This window comes from Anabrus simplex, chromosome 6, assembly GCF_040414725.1.
Source record: "Anabrus simplex isolate iqAnaSimp1 chromosome 6, ASM4041472v1, whole genome shotgun sequence".
Lineage (NCBI taxonomy): Eukaryota > Metazoa > Arthropoda > Insecta > Orthoptera > Tettigoniidae > Anabrus > Anabrus simplex.
This window is the reverse complement of record NC_090270.1, coordinates 302,453,180-302,473,764: the sequence shown is the minus strand read 5'-3', so window position 1 is coordinate 302,473,764 and position 20,585 is coordinate 302,453,180. Positions and strand designations below refer to the sequence as shown.

Here is a 20,585-nt window from a genome sequence, read left to right as displayed (position 1 = left end):
AAAAACTACCAAGAAAAAGTGACACTGGAGAATAGCTTCTAATGAAACAGTTTACAAGAAAATGGAACCGGCAATGAGCACAATCAGGAAGAAACAAATCTGATTCTTTAGATATTACTCAGAAGAATTATAGAAAATTATAGAACAGTAAGAGCAACATTAGATGGATTACAGAAATAAAAGAAATATGAGGGAACTGCAAATTATAATTGAAGATTTAAAAAACAAAATAGATCAAATCAAGAAAATCACAAACAAAGAAGATTACAAACCAAGATCAACAGACAGAAAATGGGATGGGTGATTTCAGATGAAGAAAGAAAGTTATCCAGGAGAAGTACTGAGCTGACAGAAAACTGATGAACCCTTTTCATAAAATTGACGTAAGTAAGTAAGTGAGTGAGTGAGTGAGTGAGTGAGTGAGTGAGTGAGTAAGTAAGTAAGTAAGTAAGTGTAAGTAAGTAAGTAAGTAAGTAATATGGTCTTGGCATACAGAAATGATAAGCTTTTGAGCATTTGTCATGCCAAGAAAACATGGTGAAATTCTTTATTTTTTGCAGAGGAGTGTGCTCCACATCTTCAGATGAAAATCTTGACTGTTCACAAAGAAAACTTCTCCAAAAAATAAGAAGGTTTGAATTTAAGAATGCTTTACCGTTGATCTATAGTAAGTGGTACTCTCAATCGTCACCAGATGGCTCAATGTACGCATGCCTTCTAAGTGGAAGCTGACGACACCATCTAAGTTCCAATTGAAATGTTTCTTGTATCATGTTTGGAGCTTACAGTAAAGGGTGTTGTCAGCTCCCACTTGGAAGGCACACGTACAGTGAGCCATCTGGTGACAAATGAGAGTATCACTTACTATAGGCCAACTGTAAAGCATTCTTAACCCTAGAACTCCTAACAGGAGCCTCTCGGACTCACCTCATTATGTTTCTTAGTGTTTACCCTTTCCACTTTTGTGCATTAACCTCCCTTTCCATTTATGCTCATGAATAGCACTTTTTTACAATGTGATGGCTTCGTTCGTTATTTTGTAAGTAATATTTTTCATCGTTACGCGTTTAATTTGAACAATGTTACGGTGACACCCAAGATGAGTCTGCTAGACTCGCAAGTACCATATTGTTTCTTCGAAGTAGATAATTTTGTCAATATTTTCTTGGCAGTTCTATAGTGACAATGCTCTTATTTCATTATTTTAACAGTTACCAAGTAAACATCGAGTTTCATAAATAACAGTTTATTCAAGATGAGGAAGAAAAATTGACAAAATATGAAAGCTGTACGATTTTAGACGAATGTAAGGATGATCCAAGTGAAGGCGTTTTCAGTGAGGATGAATCATACTCTATGTCAGAAGATGATGAAAATGACAGCAAGAAAGATCATATCAGAGTACAGCAGTTAGACAAAGGATGTGAGTGAACTACAAGATAATATTGCCAATCTTGTACTTCACACAGCAGATGTCATTATTGAGGAGGATGCCAAGCCTAAAATAATTTTTACTACATTGAGATCAAAGGGGGCGTGGATTTGCTTGATCAAATGTCGCATAAATACATGTGCAAGCGAAAGACTTGAAGTTGGCCTCTTGTATTGTTTATCAATTGCATTTATGTATGTTGAAATTGCAAGACTTGGAATGTTCAGAAAAAAGGAATGTAGAGTTTGTTGCTGAGCTCACGAAGTTAGGACAACGTAAATCGACAGTTCATTACATTGAAAGTGTTATAAGTGACCTCAGAGTTCAGTTCCTGTGACGCCAACAGTCGAAAACAAGAAACAATTGTATCCATGTGAAAACAGGTAAGGAAGAATGCAGAAAATTGTATGTAGCAAATGTGGCAAAAATATATGTGGTGAACATTCATAACACACCGCAAAGTGTGTAAAATTCTTACTGTAATCTCTAAAGGGTTGTGTACCAGGTGTGCAGAAAAAAACTATACATTTTTCTTAGGCCAGGAATTTTTCAATTATACTGTACGTAGGTAGATCAGTTTTCTCATTCTGGTAATGTATTTTAATATTGATAATGCTAAAATAGAATTAATTTGCATAAATAGTGTTTGTGAAGAAGCCACACTTAAGTTATACTAGCAATTTTGTGGTAAACCTGAATTTTATCCACCCTGAAACGAGTCCAAGGGACTCCTCTTGTGAGTTAATGATTGCTAAGATGCTTAGGAGTTCTAGGATTAAATTCAAACCTTCATTATTGGAGAAGTCTTCTTCATGAACAGTCGAGATATTTTCTGAAGAAGCGGAGCATATTTCTCTGCAAATGTACAGATTTTCACCTGGTTTTCTTGACACAGGAAAAGCTTATTATCATGTCTACAATTACAGGCCGTGAAAGCATCAGTCTAAATATATGCAAAAAGTCAAGCCTTGCTGATAGCTGATCTTGCTTCAGAGCAACCACAAGGAATATTAGTGTTCTAAACTGCTAGGCCACGACTGTGCAGGTACAAATGACTTATATAATCCCTCATTTCCTACTCGGCATCTCGTTCAGCTAAATCATGGACTATGAAACCAATAGGCAGAGTGGATTATAACGGAAGAGATGCTTAACTGAGATGGTAGGAGGAGAGCAGTAAGTCAGTATCTGACCAGAAGAGAGACAACCAACACATTCAAATAATAAAAAGGTTAAAGCAGGGGCAGTTTAAGTGTACCAAGAAGTTCATTAATGTGGTAGGTTTGCCCTAGTGAGACAAAGGGAAAGTTAAAACTTCTACTCACCAAGAGCTACAACTCAGTTACAGAGCTGATTCAAGGAGATAATGTTACATTATGCTGGAGAAGATTATTAAAGAAGTCTTCCTGGAGAATCTTGATGGAATTCAAGACAGAGAGGAGAATATACATCTAGCCTATGCTGATGACATAGTCCTGCTATCCAGATGCATGGTAGAAATGACTGGGATGTATGAGACCATGGATACTTCAGCGTGCAGGATCAGGCTCTTTGTAAACAAAGCAAAGAATGATTATTCTTTGTTAAGTCGGAGAGAAGGTGGTACAGGAATACAACTCCAGGTGCTGTTTGTTGGGGACCAATCCTTCAAAAGAGTTTAAATACTTGGAAGCAGTTTTAAAGGAGAAAACATAATGTGAAACAAATAAAGATGAGACTTCAAGCCAGGAATCAATTACTGCAGCTAGGTTTAATTTAGGTCACACAGTCCGTTGGGACAATTCAAACCCAAACTATACAACACATTAATCCTGGCTGTTGTATTGTATGGATACGGGATTTGGAGTGTCTGGAAGCAGGATTACAACAGTCTCCTCAGAGTGATAAAGAATGTGTTGGCTAGGGAGTGGGAGATACAGTACAATAGTGAGCAGAATCCATTGTATAAAGATCCAAATCCATACAAAAAGTAAATGTTAGTGTGGGAAGGACATGTCATGAGAATGGGTACCCACAAATGACCTACGAAGCAGATGCATTTAGTCCCCTGCAGGAAATACCACTGGGCAAGAATGAGGAAAAAGGTGGAGCGTCAGACTAAGTGAAGACGTGAGACAGATCGGCATTGAAAATGACACAGTAGAGGAGATGTCTTGCAGCTGTGCTTGCTCTACTGGGCCTGACCGTGATATGACTGACTACATAAGTTATGTAGAGGTGAAAATATTAGCATAGAATTTGGTGACCTAAAGGATAGTGTACCGTTTTCATCGTCCTAATTCCGGGATGAAGGTCGTCATACGAAGCTATAAGTTTGCCATGCACGGTAGTAATCGCGAAGATTACGTAATTGGGCCATACGTCACAAAGGAATGCACATATTAAATAAATTAGGCCATGATTTCGAAGTGTTTACATTTTACGAGCGTGTATATATTCAAGAAGGCCGTGCACGTGACGGCAAAGATATTTATTCGACAAATTAATGATGCCTAGATCACGGACCGAGACGGGGAATTGTCAAGGATCCATACGGCCGTGGTAAAATAATAGAAGGTTTTAATATTGTTAAAAGAAGAACAAGAAGCTGAACAATAAAAAAAATTCCGCAACGTAAAATCGAAATAAACTATCCTCACGAAATATAGTCAGTATTCGTCTGGACAGAAGGAAGATATTATACAAGTTACTTACTGGAGAGCTCGCGAAGTGAGAGAATATTCGCAAAACAGACATTCACAAAAGAATATCGTGAAGGGAGTTAGGAAATACCCTAACAGTAGTCGAAGTGGATATTCAAGTCCGTACAAGTAACCAAGTTAAATTTTACGAAGTATAAAGTGATTAGCCGTATAGAAAAGAGAATATTTACAGGAATAACTTGCAAAAATTTAACTGTCAAGTTCTTACTAAAGATCAATATTGAAGTATTATTTTAAAACCTGACATTAATTACAAGCCTGAAATTTATTCTTGAGAGTATGGATATGAAACTAATGCATGGATTGGAAATATTTCTTTCTGTTATGATCGACCGCAACATCATGATGCAAGGCTAAACGGGACATGGAGCCGACTGTCTGACGGAAGCCGCCCAGCTGTTACTGCTATCCCGAATCCCGAGTCACAACCAAATGGGGACGTAGCAGAGGAAGATGCCGTTCGACGCAGTCCCTAGATGACAACATCCAGTCCGAGGCCGACCATCTAACGTCAGTAATCACAAGATAAGTTCCAAAGAGATATTTATTTTCTTGAAATTGATATGTAGTAAATTTGTAATGATATTATAGTGCATATTTGGTACGGTATTTAACCTAGTTCTTCGTGATAAAATCACAGACGTTATTATCTTCGAAATGAAATTGTCCATGTTGAGCTATTATTACTAGTAGGGGAATAGGTACTTCTTCCAGATTCTACAGTCTATGACATAATATAGGAATGCGTAAGGCAAAACCAGGAGAGATAAAAAAAAAAAAAAATAAAAAAAAAGTAAAAAAAAAAAAAAAATGCTTATTTTCAATATTTTGAATGACTGGGATAGTAGGACGGCTGAATAGCGGGGGAAGTCAGATAGTTGGTTTTCCATATTGATTGAGCAATTGATATAAACTTTATTGAATTTAAGTCATAATTTAGGGAATTTGGACTTTTGAGTAGGTTGGATTATAGTAAATGCAAATATGACGAGTTTGAACCAACTTCGTTTACAATTAGAGGAATATCAGAAGGAGCAGGGAGAGAAACTGCAAGGACAGGATGAGGAGATAAATAGAATGATAGAGGATGCAGAAAAGGCAAAAAAAGAACAGGAACAGAAATTTAAGGAGAAGGATGAGCAGATAAACCAGATAACCGAAAAGTTAGACAAGACAAAAGACGAACAGAAGGGAATAATGGAAATGTTAAAAGAAATGATGGTGGAGATGAGAAATATGAAAGAAGAGCAAAAAGAACATAATCATAAACAAGAAGAGAAACAGCAAGAAATGATAAGGAAACAAGAAGAAAAACAGCAAGAAATACTGAGGAAGCAAGAAGTGAGACAGAAAGAGCAATTGGAAGAAATATTTGGAAGATTTCGAGAAGAATACCGACAGAAACAGGAGGAATACCAAATAAAACAAGAAGAAAGGCATCGAAGCCAGATTGAGGAGATGAGAAGGATGGAGAAGAGGCAAGAGGAGATGATTAGAACAGGAATTGGCAAGATTGAAGAAGAAGTTTCCCAGATGAAAAACGGGATAAGCGAACTTCGAACTGAAATGATGGAAAAGATGGAGGATAAGAACAAAGAGATCCATAATGAAATGGATAAAATTAGAGGAGAATTAGCTGAAAATAGAAATTATATCCAGGAATTGAAAGAGGATGAAATTAAGAAGCTAACGGAAAACATGGAGTCGATGAGGGTGGATTCCCAAGAAAAATGGAATCAATATGAAGAGAAGTTAAAAGACATAAATGAGAACGTAATAACAGCAAATAAAACGCTGGGGGATAATTTTATATTAGCACGTGACCATATTGGAGATGAGATGAAAATTTTAAATGAAGAAATGAAGAAGAACAAAAATGAAACGGAGAAGAGAATGATTAGAACGGAGCAGGGAATTGACGAGATGAAGAAAGAAATTCAGAATATAAGGGGTGAAATTCAAACTTCAAAATTAGAGATGTCAAAACAATTGAATGAACAGAGAATCGTAGATATAAATATAAATGACAGGGAAGGAACACCGACAATTTCGGGCGAAACTGATCAGAGCAGTAAGGACGTTATAGTTGGAAATATTGGAAATGGAAGCCCAGCCATTATAAATATTGTAAAAACGTACGATGACAGGCCCAAAAATTTTAGTAATACCGCGGCAATGTCACCAAAGAGGTTCTTGCGAGAAATGGAGGAATATTTTAAAGAAAATAGAATACCTGACGAAAAGAAACTTAGGATAGTAGAAAAACACTTAGATGCAAATCCGAATTTGTGGTATCAGGCATTTAAGTACACTTTCCACGATTACGATGAGTTCAAGGTCGCATTTCTCAAACGATTTTGGAATCCGGAGATTCAACAAAACCTTAGATTGGAGTTGTATTCAAAAAGATATTCGTCGGTAGGACCAACGAGATTTAGTGACTACTTCTCGTACCAGTTTCATAGGTTCCAGGACCTAGATTCTGCGCCCAGCGAATTAGAGGCGATAAAGACAATTCAAAAGCAGTTTCCTCCAGAAACTCAAAGATTATTAGCTGCTGCAAATGTAACTTCCGCAATTGAAATGGAAAGTATTTTAAGGCAGCTGGATATGACGTCGAGTCATCCGACAGCAAGAATCCATAGAAATACAAACAATCAAGAAGAAGTGAACGTGATAAATTGGGAAAATAATCAGAAGAAATCGGTATCCGAGAAAAGAGAAAACGATAGAAGCTCAAGGAAGAGAGAACTTAGTGATGATGATGAGAGGACAGGTGATCGAAACCGATGCAGATGCAGGCAGAATGGGCATGATAATGGAAGGCAGAATGAAGAGAGACGATTTTTGCCATGTCATCGACAGCCTAGCCGATTTAGAAATGAAAGAGAAAGAGGAAGTTACAGGCAGAGACCAATGTATCATGGAGCACCGATGAACAGGTACAATAATAGGGAGAATAGGAATAGACAGTATATACAGGAATTGAGAAAAGAAACTAGAGAAAAGAAAAGATGGGAAGAAGCGATCAGGGATCGAGACATCAATGGAGACATAGAGGGAGCCGAAAGTCTAGAGCTTCAGGAATACAAAAGAAAAGATAGAGAAGGGCAAAAACTGAATCCAGAAGCTCAATCATATCAGACAGACTCCCAGAGTAAAAAAAAAACGCCAATTTCGATGTAGAGAGTAAGGGAGATGACATTTTGGAAAAATTGGGCGACAAAATTAAGAGTTGGTATGTACTACAAATTGAGGCTTGGGATATCGATCCGGATGAATTATTAGATGAGACACAAGAAATTCATAAAGAAAATAAATCGTACTTACCCATTGTTACTGCACGAATAAATGGCCTGAAAACACATTGCTTGGTTGATTCAGGAGCAAGTATAAGTGTTATATCAAAAGCATTATTTGTTGAGGTAAATCAAGAAGGAAAGTTGCCAATTATACCAGTTGCACAAATGAAAATAAGAGGGATTATACCAGATAAATCTGTCGAATGTAAATTACAAACTTATTTAAATGTCAGGATTGGTAGATTTATATTTGAACACCCATTCATAATTATGAACAAAATTAAATACAATGTGATTCTTGGGGTGGATTTTATTGTAACAACGGAGATGGTAATAGACTTGAAAAATCAGGAAGTAAGGTTTCCCATCGTTAAGGAAAATGGAAAGATAATCAAGGAAAGGATAAAGTTAGAGGGAAAGGCGGAAAACACGGAGCATATGAAATTTGAAGCTGTTGAAACTGAAAAGTTAATGGAAGAGGAAATACCGTTAAATGAGACTCAGGAAATGGAAGAAATTATACATAGCTTGGAGAAGATCTTGATAAAAGATGAAGAAAAAGAAGAGCCAGACATTTGGAGAAAGATTGCAGAAACGAAATTGAGTCCTAAAGAGAAACAGAAATTATATTCGATAATAGAAAAGTATTCAGGAATATTTAAGGATAAACCGGGAAAGATTCCGAATTTTAAATATAAAATCATCGCAAATGACTGGACACCATACAAAGGAAGGTTATATGACGTACCTGAAAAATATTTCCAGGAAGTAAGGAAGATCATCCAAGAGATGGTAGCTGATGGTATAATTATAAAGACTATTACACCATATTTGAATCCATTAGTCATTGTAAAGAAAAGTAACGGAAAACTAAGAATTTGCCTTGATTGTAGAAAGTTAAATGAGAAATTAATACCAGAATATAATCAAGTTCCAAAAATTAAGGAGATAATAAAGAAATTTAAGGGCAAGAAGTATTTTTCGAGTTTGGATTTTACATCTTCGTTTCATCATATAGTTTTAGAAGAAAAATCTAGACTTCTAACCGGATTTATGTTCGACAACCAAACATATGTTTATTGTAGGTTGCCTTTCGGATTGAAAAACAGTTGTGCTGTATTGATAAGGGCATTAGATAGGAACCTGTTACCTGACGTAAAAGAATATGTGACATGCTATGTGGATGACATGGTTTTTGCAACAGAAACATTTGACGAACATTGTAGTAAGTTGAAGCAATTATTAGATAATTTGGAAACTACAGGATTCAAAATTAACCTGGCCAAATCAAAATTTTGTCAAAATGAGATATTATTTGTCGGACATGTGATTGACGGAAACGGGGTGAAACCTAATCCAGTTAAAATTCAAGCAATTTGCGAGTTTCCTAGGCCAACGCGTATAAAACAAGTTAGGCAATTTTTGGGAATGACCCAGTTCTTCGCAAATCACTGTAAAGGATATACAGAAATTGCAGCGCCATTGCAGGATTTGTTAAAATTAAACAACAAATGGAAATGGAATACTCACACAGAAGAAGCTTTCCTGGCAATGAAAAGATTGATGGCAAATAGTATCAAGTTAGGATATCCGGATTATACTAAAGAGTTTATCATACAAACGGATGCATCAAATGTCGGTATAGGAGCATACTTATACCAAGAGGCACCAGAAAATGATGAGGATCGAGTATACTTGGCATTTGCAAGCCGCAAGTTACGCAGCCATGAAGTAAACTATACAACAACTGAGCACGAGTTACTAGCAATTATTTATGCTCTGCAACAGTGGAAAAAGATTGTATATGGATTTCCAATTACTATACGTACAGACCACAAAGCTTTGGAATTCGGTCTTAAGGCGGCGATGCTAAGTGAAAGAGTCACCCGATGGATTTTATTCGCCCAACAGTTTAATATTAGAATTGAGCATTGTAGTGGGAAGGACAATATCCTCGCGGATGCATTAAGCAGGAATCCTGTGGTAAAAGAAGAAACTATAAATCAGATCGAATTAGTAAGACAGGACGAAGAATTTTTAGAAAAACTAAGGGATATATCGGCATGGCAAAGAGCAGATGAGAAATTAATGTTAGAAATGACAAGGATTGAACAAAGTGATTTCGATGACGACAGGGAAAATAATAGAGATGGTAAATATATAATGGAACATGGAATATTGAAGCAGTATGTCGGCAAAGATTTGAAAAAGACCAAAATAGTAGTACCCAGATCTTTGCAGAAAGGGATAATTTGGCATGCCCATAGGATAATTGGACATGGAGGAATAGAAAAGGTGGTGAGGACGATAATGGAAAGATTTACATGGACAGGAATGAGACAAACAATTAGAGATGTAATCAAGACCTGTGATACATGCCAAAGGACAAAATATACTCCTTTCCTTACCAAGCAGGAACCAATTGCAATAATACCAACAGCTCCTCGTGAGATCTTTGCAACAGATTTATATGGAAGGTTACCAACAGCTGTTAAAGGAAATAAGTACGTAGTTGTCACAATGGACATTTTTTCAAAATTCACAGTCCTACAGCCTATACAGAGAGCAACAACTAAACAAATACTGAGAGTTATAAACAAAAACGTTATACCCCAGATGGGAAAACCGAAAAGAATCTTAACTGATAGAGGAACACAGTTTACATCGGGTGAATTCCAGGATGCAATGCAAATTTTAGGAATTAAACATGTCTATTGTTCAGTAAGACACCCGTCAGCCAATCCAGTGGAGCGATGCATGCGAGAAATTTCTAAATATTGTAGGATATATTGCTCCCAAAGTCATTGGAAATGGATTGAAGTAATTAAAATAATCGAAGCATGTATGAATGACACTGTCCATGAATCAACGAGCCAGATACCAAGACTCGTACATTTGAACGAACGACCAACTCGACCATGGGATGAGATTATAGGAAAAGATGAAGAACCAAAACCCACTTGCGAAGAGATTAATCAAATAGTAAGTGCCAAATTAGAAGAACAGGCAAACAAACGCCGAAGAAGAGTCCAACATAAGAAATTCCACTCACCATTCCGGGTTGATGACTTGGTGATGATAAAGAAAGTACCAATCTCTAACGTTTCAGAAAGAATATTCGCCAAATTCGTTCATTTATATGATGGTCCATATGTGGTAAAGAAGGTTTATGGGAACAACGCATATATGTTAGAAAGCCTGGATGGGACATATCAAAACGTATACAATGCATCAAACATGAAACCATATTATAAAGAAGATCAAGAATAGAATATTAACTAAAATCTGAAACATATGATATAGATGAGCGAAATCAGGCCGATGAAAAGCTACATCAGTTTAGAATAATAAAAATTGAAATAAATATACTGCGAGCAGCATATTTATTTATCTATGGCAGGAGGATAAATGTACCGTTTTCATCGTCCTAATTCCGGGATGAAGGTCGTCATACGAAGCTATAAGTTTGCCATGCACGGTAGTAATCGCGAAGATTACGTAATTGGGCCATACGTCACAAAGGAATGCACATATTAAATAAATTAGGCCATGATTTCGAAGTGTTTACATTTTACGAGCGTGTATATATTCAAGAAGGCCGTGCACGTGACGGCAAAGATATTTATTCGACAAATTAATGATGCCTAGATCACGGACCGAGACGGGGAATTGTCAAGGATCCATACGGCCGTGGTAAAATAATAGAAGGTTTTAATATTGTTAAAAGAAGAACAAGAAGCTGAACAATAAAAAAAATTCCGCAACGTAAAATCGAAATAAACTATCCTCACGAAATATAGTCAGTATTCGTCTGGACAGAAGGAAGATATTATACAAGTTACTTACTGGAGAGCTCGCGAAGTGAGAGAATATTCGCAAAACAGACATTCACAAAAGAATATCGTGAAGGGAGTTAGGAAATACCCTAACAGTAGTCGAAGTGGATATTCAAGTCCGTACAAGTAACCAAGTTAAATTTTACGAAGTATAAAGTGATTAGCCGTATAGAAAAGAGAATATTTACAGGAATAACTTGCAAAAATTTAACTGTCAAGTTCTTACTAAAGATCAATATTGAAGTATTATTTTAAAACCTGACATTAATTACAAGCCTGAAATTTATTCTTGAGAGTATGGATATGAAACTAATGCATGGATTGGAAATATTTCTTTCTGTTATGATCGACCGCAACATCATGATGCAAGGCTAAACGGGACATGGAGCCGACTGTCTGACGGAAGCCGCCCAGCTGTTACTGCTATCCCGAATCCCGAGTCACAACCAAATGGGGACGTAGCAGAGGAAGATGCCGTTCGACGCAGTCCCTAGATGACAACATCCAGTCCGAGGCCGACCATCTAACGTCAGTAATCACAAGATAAGTTCCAAAGAGATATTTATTTTCTTGAAATTGATATGTAGTAAATTTGTAATGATATTATAGTGCATATTTGGTACGGTATTTAACCTAGTTCTTCGTGATAAAATCACAGACGTTATTATCTTCGAAATGAAATTGTCCATGTTGAGCTATTATTACTAGTAGGGGAATAGGTACTTCTTCCAGATTCTACAGTCTATGACATAATATAGGAATGCGTAAGGCAAAACCAGGAGAGATTTGGACTGTAATTTATAACTATTATGGGACGAAAACTTCATATTTTGAATGACGTAACCTTAAATATTCTTGAAGAAGATAGTTGATTTACGTATAACCTGAATATGTTTGCCGATTCGACGCAATGAAAAGTGAGTAGATATCAACTTATTTAATTTATATATGCATATTATTATTAAGCTAGCAGGTTTACGCGTATGATATATGAATTATAACCCAAAAGTGTACTATTATGGTAAAGTAATATGATGTTGGAATGATTTGCCGTCATGTTGGTGACGATATGTGTTTACATAGAGAATTTATGGTTTGATTGGCACATTAATGTGCAAACGTGTATAATTATTCGTCGTAATGTGTTTATGAGATTGAATTATATGATATGATGGTAATTAACGGTAGTAGATGGAGAGATAGATGTATTTATGAGTAGTTTTGACGGTAAATACGACGTAATATGAGCCGATGGTGATGATTACTATTCGCGGCAGAATAATAAAATGATTATGAATGGTATTTAGGGTTAATGGTACACGCGTACATTGCAAGACACCGCATATTTCATATAATTAGGTTACCTTACACTGTCTTCGGAAGAAATATCCAGGTAGGAAATATATGAAGGGAAACTTGTCGTCTTTATAATTAATTCATACCAACGTTGTTATAAATGTCATTGGAAGTTTGTTGTCAAGAATGAATTTTAATTCAAATAATAATCCCATAATTCAAAACCTTTACTGCAATTACGTTTAGGAATTAACCAAATGCATGTCTACGGAATCAGGGATGCCTGATTAATTAATGCTAAACCCTAAAACATGTTTGGTACAATTTCTATTAGAAATACAGTGATAATTAAACTTTGAACGATACCTACATTTATTTAAGATGTTATTTGAATATTTTAATCTAATGATACTTTCGAGGAGACCAATATTTTTCAATTTAAGAACAAAATATATTTGAAATAGCCATTTTTGGGCCAAAATAATTTGGAACTTACTTGTGATTACTAACGTTAAGACGCCAAAAAGAGTGAATAATGAAATAATGTTGATATGATAGTGACGAAAATAAGCATTTTTTTTTCTTCAAATCATTTTTATTAATTTTTTAATTACCAGTTGATTATGTATAAAAGTAACAAGAACTGCTGGACTTAAATTAAATAATGGTATTAAGAAATTTAATTAGGATTAGGGACTCAGACTTATTTTTTTCAACCAAAAGATTTCTTTATTATAGAAGAAGAAGAAGATAATTGATAATGATAAATATTATTTTCTTTTGTGATTCCGGAATCAAGAAATAAAATATAGATTTTCTAATTTGGAGGCTATTATTTTAGGAGATAGGCAGATATTATTAGGATTAGGTGATCTTGATTTAATTCATTAAAAAAAGAAAAAAAAAAATTATTTAATTTTTTTTTTCACTTATATTCGGATGACTGGACTTGGAAAACATAATAATGATTTTGGATAATGAATGGTATCGAGAATAATTTGTTGATGTTGAGATGTGGTGCCTCAGTTGACCTCACGTTAAAATAGTATTTTTTTTTGAAAAAGTAATTTCATTATCCCTGAGAGGTGTCACCAGGCAAAGTTAGGATTACCATATCGTATATATTCCGATAGGAGAATTCTAAGTTACGATTCCGCTAGATTTCCTTGAGGCAATAACTGCGAATATAATGAATATTTAAAATGAACTTAGCCAACGACACTCAGCACCAAATTAATAGTGCACTCATCCATTAGATGATCTATTAGGATGATGGAAGATCGAGGGGAAAAATAGCCGGAGCAATTGTTACCCAAGTTAATGTTCATATTAAAAAATGATCGCCCAATATGGTGCAAGCATGAAACTACCCCTCAGGATGGTGCAATAGTCTATATTCAGCTATTAGTCTATGGAACTGCAGATCCAAACAACAACGTAGAAAAAAAGCAAATATTTTTACAGACAATGAGCACACTTACCGCTGCTGCTCCTCTTCCTCCTCTGCTTCCGCGGCCACCTCTCCTACCAGTGACCATACTAGTGTCATTGTCCTCCAGCTTGCCACGGCCACGCCCTCTGCCACGGCCACGAGCACCACGTCCTCTGCTTGAGGTTGACTTGGTAATCAGAATGTCCTGTTCCGCATCACTGTCTTGATCGTCTGTGTCACTGCCATACTCAGTTTGTCTCTGGCTCTGACCCTTGAGACGCTCCTTGTTTTCCAGCAACTGCACTGCCTGTCATAGAACATTACATATTGCCAGGATAAGGAGCAGTTTTGTATTTGTATATTTCTACAAATTCAGATTAAAATAACAATTAATTAAAAGAAAAATACAGTGGAGCCTTGATCTATTATTCTCTGAGTATTGTTTGATTAGACCTCTTGTTCAAATTCTGGCAGTCCTGTAGACACTCTTTTTTGCTAGTTGCTTTACGTCGCACCGACACAGATAGGTCTTATGGCGACGATGGGACAGGAAAGGCCTAGGAGTTGGAAGGAAGCGGCCGTGGCCTTAATTAAGGTACAGCCCCAGCATCTGCCTGGCGTGAAAATGGGAAACCACGGAAAACCATTTTCAGGGCTGCCGACAGTGGGGTTCGAACCTACTATCTCCCGAATACTGGATACTGGCCGCACTTAAGCGACTGCAGCTATCGAGCTCGGTGTGGACACTCTTATTATAACATATATTTATTTATTATTTTCCTGCATCTGTTATCTAGAAATCTCAATTTCACTAACCTTTGATTCCCAATCACTCATTTTAAGAGAAAAATGTCATATTTATCAGTACTGGCTATAGTCAATTTAACTGTAGAACTGCAGTAGGTTTAAGTATCAAGGGCAGCACTTGCTTTGCCTGAGTGCTCTGGATAATAGAAAACACTGCCTGTACATACAACTTAATCTAAACATATCCACATAAAACATTGGTGAGCTGACTCTTCTATATAAGTGTTCCAATAGTAACAAAAATATCAGTTTATTAAATTATGATAACATTAATAAATAAAACTATATGAATTAAATAAAATATAGTTATAAAATATTATGGTTCATGGTGAGGGTCATTGTAATCACGTTTGTTTGCGAACCGTGGGCAACGGCTGAGTGGCCTAGTAAGTGGTCCCGAGAGTCAGTATACCAGTTGCTATGGAATGGGAGAGAGCATCTCCAACATATTCTGTGTCATGGCTCTCCTTACGCTCAGGCAGCTAGGACTCTACAATCCACCGGGTGGTCGTTAACCCATTAGAGGAGAGTACCTCACTGGGACCATGTGTAAGTAGGGAAGCATCCTGCTTTGCAAAATCTACTGAGCTCAGAACATTTTCAGCAAGCCTCAGATCTATGAGAGTAAAGGAGTCCCACTTCAATTCGACAGGCAAGGGACTCCTTGGAAATAACTTGGCGAAAGAAATGGATTCGATGGGGAGCTATCAATATTAATGGGGATTATGGAATAAAGAAAGTAGAACGTGCTGAGTCAGCAAAGTATTTGCCCGGACAAATTAGGAGTTAATGATATTCGGGTAAGGGGGGAATAAGGGGGGGAAGGGAAGGAGTTTATAAAGTGTTTTTGATGAGTGTTAAAAAGGGAAGGGCACAGTATGGGGTAGGACTGTTCATCAGGAATACTATTGCACACAACATAATGTTTGTTAGGCACATAAGTGAGTGTAGGATGTGGGTAAATATGGCAGTTGGAGGAATTAAGATGAGAATTGTCTCAGTGTATTCACCACGTGAGGAGGCAGATGAGCAGGAAGTTGACAAGTTTTATGAAGTATTGAGTGACATCATAGGGTCAACAGCAGGGATAGGATAGTGCTACTGGTTGATTTAAATGCGAGACTTGGGAACAGAATGAAGGATATGAGAAAGTGATGGGTAAATCTGGGGAAAATATGGAAGCTAATAGGAATGGGAAACTTTCACTAAACTTCTACGCTAGTATGGGATTATATTTTTCAAGCCTAAGGCAATTCCCTGCTACACATGGGAGTGTAAGAGAATTAGATCCATAATAGCCTCTATCATAACTTTCAATTTTGGAAATCTGTTAGGAATGTGCAGGTTTTCCGGAGATTTTTAGATGATACAGACCACTATCTGATCTGTAGCGAACTATGTATCTCTAGGCCTAGGACTGAGAAAGTGAAATCTGCCTGCAGGAAGGTAGAAAATGTCCAGGAAGAGGAAATTAAACAGAAGTACATGGATAGGATTATTGAAAAACTCCAGACAATGGACAGTAAGAAGGTTCAAGATATAGAAAGAGAAAAGGTAGCATACAGGGATGCTGTAGTAGAAACAGCAAGGGAATGCCTAGGAACAACTGTATGTAAAGATGAAAAAAGCAAACATAGTTTTTGAACCAAAAGTAGTCATAGGAAGATTTTGGTAATAACTTGGAAAGGCTAGGTCAAGTGGCAGGGAAACCTTTCTGGACAGTAATAGAGAAAGGGAGTGAAAAAGGAAATGAACACTACTTTAAGAAAATCAACCAACATCATCATCAATGTCCCACTCCAGTCACCCGGGTGTGGTTACGAAAATCAAACCAATAATAGATTCCAGCGAATCCCTGGACAGGTGGAAGGAATATTTTTGAAAATCTTCTCAACGTAAAAGAAAATATTCCTGGTGACGCCGTGAACAATCGAGCTCGTGGAGAGGAGAACAATGATGTTGCTGAAATTACATTTGAGGAAATGGAAAGGATGGTAAATAAACTCCACTGTCATAAAGCAGCAGTAACAGATGAAATTAGTCCTGAAATGGTGAAATATAATGGGAAGGCAGGGATAAAATGGCTTTATAGAGTAATAAGATTTGATTTGATTACTATGGAATATTAGTAAGGTACCTTCTGATTGGACAAAAGCAGTAACTGCACCAATCTATAACCAAGGAAACAGGCAGGATTGCAACAACTACCAAGATATTTCACTGATCAGTATAACAGGCACGATGTTCACTGGGATCTTGGAAGGGAGGGTGTGATCGGTGGGTGAGAGTAAATTGGGATGAAAACCAGTGTGGTTTCAAACCACAGAAGGGCTGTGAGGATCAGATTTTCAGTATGCGCCAGGTAACTGAAAAATGCTACAAGAGGAATAGACAGTTAAGTTTATGTTTCGTAGATCTAGAGAAGGCATATGATAGAATAATGAAGACGATGTTCACCATACTAGGGGACTGGGATTACAGGTAGATTATTAAAATCAATCAAAGGCATTTATGTTAACAATTGGGCTGCAGTGAGATTTTGATGGTAGAATGAGTTCTTGGCTCAGAGTACTTACAGGTATTAGACAAGGCTGAAATCTTTCATTTTTGCTGTTCAAAGTTTACACGGATCATCCACTGCAGGGCATAAAGTAGCAGGGAGGGATTCAGTTACGTGAAAATGCAGAGTCTGGCGTATGCTGATGACTTGTTTTAATAGCAGATTGTGCTGAAAGCCTGCGCTCTAATATCTTGGAACTTGAAAGTAGGTGCAGTGAGTTTGGTATGAAAATCAGCCTTTCCAAGACTAAACTGATGTCAGTAGATAAGAAACCTAAGAGAACTGAAGGTCAGGGTGGGAATACAAAGTTGGAACAGGTAGATCATTTCATGCATTTAGGACGTGTATTCTCCTTGGATGGTAGTACAGTAACATATGCGAGATGGAATCAAGGCGCAGCAAAGCTAATACAATGAGTTTTCAGTTGCGAACAACAGTATTCTGTAAGAAGGAAGTCAGCTCCTGGACAAAACTATCTTTACAACAGTCTGTTTTCAGACCAACTTTGCTTTACATGAGTGAAAGCTTGGTGGACTCAGGAAATTTTACCCATAAGTTCAAAGTAACAGACATAAAAGTAGGAAGAATGATTGTTGGTAGAAACAGGTGGGAATAATGGCAGGAGGGTACTCAGAATGAGGAAATAAACACTAAGTAAGGAATGAACTTCATAGACGAAGCTGTGTCCATATATCAGCTTCAGTGATAGGGTCATGTGAGGCGAATGGATTAGATGTTACCCAGGAGAATAATGGACTCAATTATGGAGGGTAAGAGAGGGAGACCAAGACTACTATGGTTGGACTCAGTTTCTAATGAATTAAAGATAAGAGGTACGGAACTAAACGAGGCCAAAGAGCTAGTTACAAATAGAGGATTGTGGCGGTGTTTAGTAAATTCACAGTGGCTTGCAGACTGAACGCTGAAAGGCATAACAGTCTATAATGAAGATCTATGTACATAAAGAAAAATATTCTTTTTATTTTGTACACCAAAATACATTTTGAGAATACAACTTATTTTTAAAACATGGTTTTTGGAAGTTTAAAAGAATGAAATTTTTAGAATATAATTTATTCTTAATACATGATCTTTGGAAGTTTAGAAGAATTAAATTTCCAAAATATAACTTATTTATAAACTATGGTGAAGTTTTGAAGTACTGCCCTACTTCTTCATGCAACAGTTTCAAATATTCCCAATTAGATCTTCCAAAAACAAATATTTACCTAGACTGATAATTTGACATTTTTTATTGACACATTTAGGAGATAGTCTTCATCTTAAATTCATTTTCAGAACTTCTGAGGCACTCTTTTCATTAACATCATTCTCACTGCTTTCATCTATTGCCTTTTCATCCGTTTCCACACAATAATCGCTGCCACTATTGGTAATGCTGCACTAATTTTCAAAAATTTCAATTTTGGAGTTGTCAATAATGTTAGCGGCCATGCTGCTTAACTCAGCCCTCAAAAGTAATGTAAGCATTTTCACTTCTCTATACTCCGCACGGCTCTACTTCTAAATTGACGTTTTGGCAGATTTTGGCTCTGTCTGCTGGTTATGTGCTGAAGCATAGACATCCAACCAATCCCAATCCGTCATTCATATCGATTTATATCTGTAGAGCACAATCTCGAAACCCAGTTGCCAACTCCAATATTTACATTCGCCATGTGGTTAACCTATCTCTCTCAGCGTGTATGGTATTCGGTACACTTCGCGATCTTTTGCATTTTCCTTCAGTAATTAGTGTACTTTTTATATTGTTGGAGGGTTCTAGTGACTTTGAGATCAGTGGAGTGTTCCCTTTGTAGGCCATAACCTCCTTCCTGTGCCAGCCATTAGCGGTGAGTGATGTTTTATTTCCTCATTCTCTTTTATTCTTAATAATATATTCTCTTATTAGTGCCAGATGTTGTTAGTAAGTATAGTTTTTGTGAATTTGTTTTCAATCCATATTCATTAGTTTTTCTGCGTATGGTATTACATTTTACAAGGGCTGTTCTTGCGGGCATAGCGCGCTAGCAACAGAGGAAAGGCGATGCTCATTTTTTGCGAAACTTCAGTTTAGAAGTAAGGCCGTGCGGACTTTAGCTATTACACAACCTAAAATTTGTAATTTGTCAAGACTTTCAAAATTAATGACAAAACAATCTGCAGTCAACAACAACAACAACGTCTTCTTTTTTTTCTCCTTCTTCTTCTCCTCTAACCTTTCTACATCCACTCCTGAACAAAGTCCTCTTCCAATTGTTTCCATAACGTTCGGGTCGGGAATTTTAACCATCATTGGTTAATTCCGCTGGCATGGGGGCTGGGTGTATGTGTCGTCTTCATTATCATTTCATCCTGATCACGATGTGCAAGTTACCTACAGGCATCAAATCAACAGACCTGCACCTGGCGAGCCGAAGTCCTCAGTCACATTCCGGTACTAAAAGCCATATGCCATTTCATTTTTCATCCAGTCCTGAGCACTACAAAAGCTGTGCAACCTGCCATCACCACCCGGACAGATCAATGATATTTAAAAAAAGTTGTTTTTAAATACTTTTAGATGCAAACAACAATTATTTTATAAGATGTTTTTAAATGTATTTGTTTTATTTTTTAAATGTGTTTGTACTCTTTTAATTTTAACTTGTACTTTTGATGTTAGCTGAAGAAGGTCCATACAAGGACCGAAACATGTCCTAATTTAAGATTAAACTGACTATTTATAACTAAATAGCTGTACAGTACTGAACAGGTGGATATATATTTAAACAAAGTTTCCTTGTGGAAATTCTTTGATCTAAAAAAGGCATGATGTAAATACAGACTTCAGGTTAAAAACTAGGCTGAAAGAAGAGTCCTCATCAGTAATTCTGACTTACAGCCTGTTGTATAATACCAGTGGCTTCAAACAGCCTAGGCAGTGGCCTCCACGGTATGCACTAGCCATGTGTCTTGGTGGGTGTGCTATTTACCAACTGATGAACCCAACTTAGCACACGGGCTCGAAACGCTGGCAACCAGGAATGAGTTAGCTGGAAAATTTATAATGTCCAATAACAGACCATTTATATTGGTATTATAAATGTACTCATTCGGGACAAATATTTCAGGTTCCCTATGGGCATCACGATCTATATCATCTGATGGCCAGGCAGGCATCCGTAATGAGACAAAGTCTCTCATAGTGCATCGGCACTGCCGGTGTCTTTAAGTAG

At 36.9% G+C, this 20,585-nt stretch overlaps 1 protein-coding gene across 1 annotated transcript in view; it reads right to left on the bottom strand.

Moving 5' to 3' along the window:
- The window catches only part of mre11 (double strand break repair nuclease mre11), a 154,951-nt gene that overhangs the window by 4,100 nt on the left and 130,266 nt on the right, over positions 1–20,585 (bottom strand). The window contains exon 11 of the mRNA XM_067149355.2: positions 14,050–14,307. Coding sequence (XP_067005456.2) covers positions 14,050–14,307 — 258 coding nt within the window. The remainder of the gene's footprint in view (positions 1–14,049; positions 14,308–20,585) is intronic.